Source organism: Desmodus rotundus, chromosome 6, assembly GCF_022682495.2.
Source record: "Desmodus rotundus isolate HL8 chromosome 6, HLdesRot8A.1, whole genome shotgun sequence".
Classification (NCBI taxonomy): domain Eukaryota; kingdom Metazoa; phylum Chordata; class Mammalia; order Chiroptera; family Phyllostomidae; genus Desmodus; species Desmodus rotundus.
Window position 1 is genome coordinate 41,317,752 of NC_071392.1, and position 7,886 is coordinate 41,325,637.

General features: G+C 34.6%; 1 protein-coding gene across 1 annotated transcript in view; it reads left to right on the plus strand.

The window, feature by feature from the left end:
- Positions 1-7,547, plus strand: part of GNAT3 (G protein subunit alpha transducin 3) — a 49,138-nt gene extending 41,591 nt beyond the window's left edge. Inside the window, exons 6-8 of the mRNA XM_024557535.3 lie at positions 2,012-2,141; positions 2,321-2,474; positions 5,390-7,547. Coding sequence (XP_024413303.2) covers positions 2,012-2,141; positions 2,321-2,474; positions 5,390-5,580 — 475 coding nt within the window. The 3' untranslated portion in view covers positions 5,581-7,547. The remainder of the gene's footprint in view (positions 1-2,011; positions 2,142-2,320; positions 2,475-5,389) is intronic.
- Positions 7,548-7,886: the final 339 nt, after the last annotated feature.

Consider the following 7,886-nt stretch of genomic DNA (forward strand, 5'->3'; position numbering starts at 1 on the left):
GGCTTTACATTAATCCTTATATTCCCAAAATATAAATTATTTGTTTATCCCAAACACACCATATTCTCTCACTCCTTAACTTGCATGTGCACTTTACATAAAAATACCCCCTCCGTCCCATTAACATGGCATATACTCATTTATTTAGCAGATATTTATTGCACATCTATTATGTGACAATCAGAGTGCCTGGCACTGAGGATATAGCTGTCATTAATACAAATAAGGTCCCCGCCCTCTCGAGGCCACTATCTAGTAGGGATGTAATAGATATTAAACATGTAAAAAGTAATGACTGATTGTAACAATTACTATAAGTGAAATAAAGAGACTATTGTCACAGAAAGTAAATGAGGGACAAAGAGAGCTTTCTTTGTGGAGGAAATATTAACACTGACACCTGCTGAGAAAGAAGTGTTATATAAGGAAAAGGGCAATCATGTCATGCAGAAAGTATGTAGACTGCAAAAATCCTGAAATATCAAAAAGTTAGGTTTATATTAAAGCAACTGAAAGAATAGCCTTATGATTGAACTGTATTAAGAAGAGGAAAGTGGTATGAACTAAGCTTGGATAGGTAAACAAGAACTAAAAGAGTTAGAGCCGTTGTGGTCCTTAAACCAGTTTGTATCTGATTCTAAGGGAGGAAAGAAGCCATTGAGAAGCAGAACTCTTGCAGTGGCCCGGGTCAGAGTGTTGGTAGCATATACAAGAGGAAAGGAGTTGGAAAGAAGTGCTTGAATTAGAAACTGCATTTTGGTTGTGTTCCACATGGATGTTAAGGGAAAGAGAGGCATTAAAAATCTAGTTCCTGGTTTCTGTATTGAATTGCTAAGTCCACAATGGTGCCTTATCAAAATACAAATTTTCAAACACTTCCTATGAGTAAATTTCATGATCTCCCAAGGTGACTTAAATCTTCCCCTAGGCTTACATTCTATTTTGTATATTAGGATATTTATTAACTATACTATAATAATGTATTTGATTTCCTACCTATAAAACAGAGGGTTCTCTGAAGGTAGTGACAATATCTTTCATCTTTGTGTCAGGAGGTCTGGGAGGGGTGTCCAAACTGTGGCCTGTGGGCCGCATGCAGTCCAGGATGGCTATGAACATGCCCCAACACAAAATTGTATATTTACTGAAAACATTATGAGATTTTTTGTTTTCGTTAGTGTTTGTGTATTTAATGTGTGGCTCAAGACAACTCTTCTGTGTGGCTCAGAGACAACAAAAGGTTGGACACCCTGGTAGTGCATGGATCTGTTTCTGGGCTCTCTGTTCTGTTCCATTGTGTCTACGCATCTGTTTTTACGCCAATACCATACTCTTATAATCAATATAGATTTGTAGTATAGTTTGAAATCAGACAGCATGATGCCTCCAGCTTTATTCTTCTTCCTCCAGATTACTTTGGCTATTTGGGTCTTTTGTTGTTCCATACAAATTTTAGGATTGTTTGTTCTATTTCTTTGAAAAATACTATTGCAGTTTTGATAGGAATTGCATTGAATCAATAGCATGGCCATTTTAATAATACTCATCCTTCCTATGATCAAGATCAATAATCACTTGAATGAATGAATAAATGAATGTAGGAAGAGCTAAGGAAATAGCCAAGAATCCTAGTATCTGAACTATGATAGCTTTCAATCTTCTTGTGGACTATGTTAATATAAGACTACATATAGACTTTAATCAAAATCTCCTAAGGCTAATTAATTTCTTACTAAAACCCTAAACTACTTTAAATTTTCCACATGTTCAAAGTCAGTATGTGAATTATTTTACTATCATTTGAATGAATTAAAAAGTATACAATGAAATTTCTTTCTTGGTTTCTGAGCTACAAATTGGCCAAATAAGACATTTTATGATGAATAAAAATCAGAAGAATACTTTTTAATCATACAAAAATATCCATTTGTAACTCCCAATGTTAATTTTAATGTGGATTTTGAGGAATATTTGTAAGATTTGTTATTCTATCATTTTTATTTTTTTAAAGAATGTTCGACGTAGGCGGGCAGAGATCTGAGAGAAAGAAATGGATTCACTGCTTTGAAGGAGTTACATGCATTATATTCTGTGCAGCACTCAGTGCCTATGACACGGTCCTAGTGGAAGATGAAGAAGTGGTAAGTCGAGAAGGAAAACAAGGCCAGCGTGAAAAGCAAGCATTTTGTTCCAATATTACTACCACATTTTCCAACTCGGGAACTTCAGAGATGTTATTTCTAGATCATTGTTTATAATACCCAGCAATAATATTTTGCAAATAATAATTCTACACATTCTCATCTTTTAAACCCAACAGAACAGAATGCATGAAAGCCTTCACTTGTTCAACAGTATCTGTAATCACAAGTACTTTGCAACCACCTCCATCGTCCTGTTTCTCAATAAAAAAGATCTCTTTCAAGAAAAAGTGACCAAAGTGCATCTTAGTATCTGCTTTCCAGAGTACACTGGTAAGATTCTTTCCATTTAATTATGGAGTAGTAAATCTTGTATGTACCTGTATCTTCCTGTCTGGATCTTGACATGTAATGTTTATGAGATCGAGACTTGTGATAATTTTCGAGTCATGTGTATGATCCTAACTGGAAAGAATCTTATAAAGAGGAAACCTCTCTACATTGTCTGCATTAAAGCAAAGCCCTAATGAGTAAATGGGAGATGGTTAGATAGATGGGGGTTGCTACTCCCTATAATGTATCAAACAACATAGAAAACTATTATCTTAAACATTATAGTAGGAATGTAAGTTTTATTTCAAATTGGATTTTTTTAGGATTTGTTAAAATTTTATTCTTAGAGAGTTGGGAAGGGAGGGAGAAGGAGAAGGAAAGAAACATCCATGAGTTGGAGAAGCATTGACCAGCTGCCTCTCTCATGCACCTGACTGGAGACCTGGCCCACAACCCACGCATGTGCCCTCACTGGGAATCGAACCAGCAACTTTTCACTTCGCAGGTAGACACCCAACCAACTGAGCCACCCCAGTCGGGGTTCAAACTGGAATTTTTAGTATGTTTCCCAATGACGCCTTATAATGTTGCTTTAGATCTCAGGGTTTTTTCAAAGTCTTAATTAAGTTTCCTGACAAATAGCATAAATGAATTTGAGAGTAGAGGCACCTTTTCTTTTTCCAATTTTCCTAGACCCTAGAATTTTAGTGCTGATCCTGTTAATCAATGATTATAAATGTCAGGTTCGATAGAGGATTATTTTCCCTTTGAGACTCTTTTTGCAACTATATGCTCTGTTGTCAATGAAATTAGGTAAAATGAAAATATTTACAATTTAAACACAAATATAAGCCTGATTTCACCACCTGATGCATGGGTAGCCCAGGTACTAGGTGGAGCCATATTAGGAGTATGGCATTCTGTTATCATAGCTATATCACTAGCCTATAATCAGTGCTAATATCTTTCTTCTGTATTTATAAATAGCAATTCTATGCTCACACATTTATCATGTTACTAAATATAATTCCACATTGAATATACAAATTAAATAAGACTCAGTACTTCCTTTTCACTACTAGAATTTACTTCCCAGAGCAGTTTTTAGTTTAGAACAGAAAATAGAGTTCCAACATGCTCCTTTTTTCTGGTCAGCTCCCACAGTTTCCCCTATTAATATCTTGCATTGCTGAGGTACATTTGTTATCAGTTATAACAAATGTACCTCAGCAATGTGGTACAGATGCACAGATGACACATTAAAGCCAATAGTTTGCATTAGCGTTAAGTCTTTGTGTTGTACAGATCTATGGGTTTTCCCAAACGCATGTCATGTATCCCCCACTACAGCGTTACACAGAGTACGTTCATTGCCGTACAAATCCATGTGCTTCACCCATTCACGCTGCTCCCCCCTCTCCCACCCCTGGGAACTACTGATCTTTTCACTGTTTCTATAGTTTTGCCCTTTTCAGAATGTTATGTAGCTGTAATTAAACAGTACGTGGCATGTTCTAACTTCTTTCACTTTTCAATTTTAAAAACAATATGCATTTACATTTCCTCCACATCTTTTCATGGGTTGATAGCCTGTTTGTTTTTATTGCAGAGTAATATTTTATTTAATGAACAAACCAGTATCTTGATCCTTTCACCTACTAAAGGACAACTTGGGTACTTCCAGTTTCGGGCAATTTTGGATAAAGACATTATAAACATCCACATGCAGGTTTTTGTATGCACAAAAGTTTTTGTGTCAATGCCGAGGAGTACAGTTTCTGGATTGTATGATAAGACTACGTTTAATGTGTAAGAAATTGCCAAACCACTTTCAAAATGGCCATACCATTTTGCATTCCCACCAGGAATAAATGAGAGTTCCTGTGGCTTCACGCCCTTGCCAGCTTTTGGTGTTGTCAGTGTTTTGGACATTAGCTATGTTACATTGTTTTAAAGAATGTCCCTCAAGGAGTTTTTTCCTGGTAACAATAAAGTGGGGAGCAAATCTCACCTCCTTGGAAACTCTTTATGCTACTGCTCTATCCTGTGCTGGGTCCGTACGGAGCAAACTCTGTTATTACCCCATCAGCAGTCCCTTTTTGGGTGTTCTGTATTTGTTGGCCTTTCCCTTTATTTCTGCCTTTTCTCGATTGATTCATTGTGTGTCCTGCTACTAGTCTAAACTTCCTCAAGCACAGCTTTCATTGGCTCTTTATTTAACTGCGCTAAAACATCAGTCAAGAATAGTTCTCTATAATTTTACATTTTTCATTTTAGCTACTTTGTTTAGTTAACAACATAGTCCATACTTTGGCCCATACCACCTATTCTTCTTGATTTACTGCAACCCCTCTATAAAAATCTTTCATTTTTATCCAACCAGATTCTCCAAAATGCACATTTACTTCTCAATCTTACCTTCAAGTCTACTGGTACAGTCCATTCTCACTCTCACTTTTGTTTTTCACTCATAAAATTTTTCTTTGCTCTTCTAGCTATTCTTCAAGGTCCAGCTCAAACACTACCTTATTATGTAGTTTACTCTACAATTTCTATTTTCCTTCATTTAGTTCACATTAAAACACACATACATATACACACATTGCCTTTGACATATATTTAGACTTTATTACTCACTCACTTGGTTGTGTAAATTTATATTAGTACTTCTATTATATTGTGGACTTTTTGATGTAGCAGTTAAACTTTAGCCACTGGAAGCCCTCAGTGAGTAAGTAGAGTTCCAAGCACAAAGTAGGTGTTGAAGAAATCCCAGATAATTGCCATTGCTAATATTGATTGTTTAAATACAGAGTTAATCAAATAGAAGCACACAAAGTAAAATCCTAAAACTTACTGATATTTGTAATTTTATTTTAATGCAATTAATGTTTACTTATTTTCTTTTTAACAAGGGCCAAATACATTTGAAGATGCAGGGAACTACATCAAGAACCAGTTTCTAGACCTGAATTTAAAAAAAGAAGATAAGGAAATTTATTCCCACATGACGTGTGCTACAGACACTCAAAATGTCAAGTTTGTGTTTGATGCAGTTACAGATATAATAATCAAAGAGAACCTGAAAGACTGTGGACTTTTCTAATCAATCTTTTTTCTTCCATTCTTGCTCATGTATGTTTCTCAAGATATAAAAGGAAAGGTGCTGTGTGATGTGTTTAGTTTTAATAGATGATCTAGAAATATAAGTAGCGTTATAAAGCAAAAGGTTTTCACACAAAGTTTTAATGTATTGTCACCTGTATCTGGATCAGTTTCAATTTCTCTAGGACATTGAGGAGGGGGTGTCTTTGATATCCTCAGCTCTGAAAACTCACACATTTTTGTAGTTCTATATCAGTCCATACCACTGACATTGAATTTGCTTGGAAATTAATTTCTTCGTTGTGGCTTATTTTTAATCATTGAACAATAAAAAATGCAAGGCAATCCACATTACTTTCTTTTTTTTTTTATTGTTGTTCAATTACAGTTGTCTGCATTTTCTCCCCACCCCTCCACCCCACCCCAGCCAAACCCACCTCCACCCTCCCCCTTGGTTTTGTCCAAGGACACATGGGCACATTATTTTCATTGGCCAAATTTTGACAGGCATTTATGTTAGTTGATAACGGAACTGTGTCTGTACTGCAGACCATTCAAAAATGACACATGTGATATTTTATTGGTCCATTATTCTATTCAGCCTGATACCAATGAAATGTTCACTTGTCGATGGGAAATTATATGCAAAATAAATGCATGCAATTTTATGTTACTTTTTTTCCTTAGAAAATATTATTAATGCTGAATTTACTCCTAGAAGTGAGAATTTCAATAATCTATCTCTTTGCATCAAGCTGAGTGAAAACAGGAGTCAAGTAGACAGTGTAAAGCTGCTTAGGCTGAACAAGAACTCTGAAAGGGACACAAATCTCCCACATTTTATTCCAGGACAACAATGAACATTATTACAACTGACAATTTGGAGTCAATTCTAGACTGCCAGAGAGAAGAATAATTCAATGTCTTAGCATTATTATGTTTTGGTTTTGTGAATAAGTAGGAAGAAAGAACAAGGAAGTCATTAGGAGATTGTTTTTAGAAGAGAAATATCGAGTTTCTCTATGAGGACCGTATGGTCCCTTCTAAATGTTACATGATATTCTAATAGTCAAAGCCTGCTTTTAAAAAGCTAATTCAGTGCCTTACTATCCAAATCACATTATTTATGAACAGAAAAGATGACTTTTCTAAGTGTGTACCATTTACTATGTATAATTTTCAAGCATGTCTCAATATTCTTTACTCTCAACACTTGTATCGATAGAAGAAGGTGATATACGTCAGAACAGTAGGCCAATGCATGAGATTTAGAACTACTCTGAAGAGAGAGCGAATTAGGTTTTTACATTCTTGATGAGGTGAAGGAAACATAAATCAAACAATTTGCAATCTGTAGCTCAGGTTGACTTAGTTGCCCAGTTTCTACCCCATTGTTCTGTGATACATATCCTTCCTAAAAACATAAGGCTGGTCACTGCTCAGTTACCTGAGTACAGTGACTCTGGCTTTGTCTTCAAAAACACAGGAGTTATAAATAAATTTGTCAAATAAAAAATGTTATAATAAAATCTATTTTGAAATTCATTGGCTGAATATAAATTATTAAGGAGTATAAGATACCAAGGACAAAGAAAGCATGAAAAAATATTTAGTTCAGGCACTCAATAAAATTTTCTGGCTAAGAAACAGTATCTACATAAAAATAACTCAGCATTTTGCTAGGAGATATTCAATGCTATGAGGCTTTAAGATTACAAATGCTATCTCTTCATCCATTGTGCTTTGTCGTTTTTTCCCCTTCTACTCTAACTTATTTTTTTTCTCCTCAGTGTAAGGGTAATTTTCCGGGAAGGAGTAAGATATTTTCTGAAATACTACTATTATTGTTATTTAGGTTTTGACTCTGACTTACCATTAGGAATCATCCTCTTTTAGGTAATATAGGTATAAAGGGTGGGGTACAAAATTGTTCAACTTATCTTTTAAAAATGCACAATTCATCTCAAACTGTGCAAAAAATTGACAAGTACCAATCTTTATTTATGAAATGTTGTTACCTAAGAACTTTTAAAAATATGTTAAATGACCAAACTAAAATTAGAGGTAAGTTTGGATTATTAAAACAAACAAACAAAAAAAAGACATACATTTATACCAATCTTGTGTTTGAAAATAAAAAACTTTTCTTCACAATCAAAAATAGTTGCTATGCTAAATAATAAATTTTAAATAAATAGAGAGATGTTTAATAGAGAAAAGATAAAATAGATGTTTGTATTATTTCTGTAATTATTACATTCTTTAAATTCAAATTCGAGTCTATTTCTGAGTATACTTTTAAAAGTT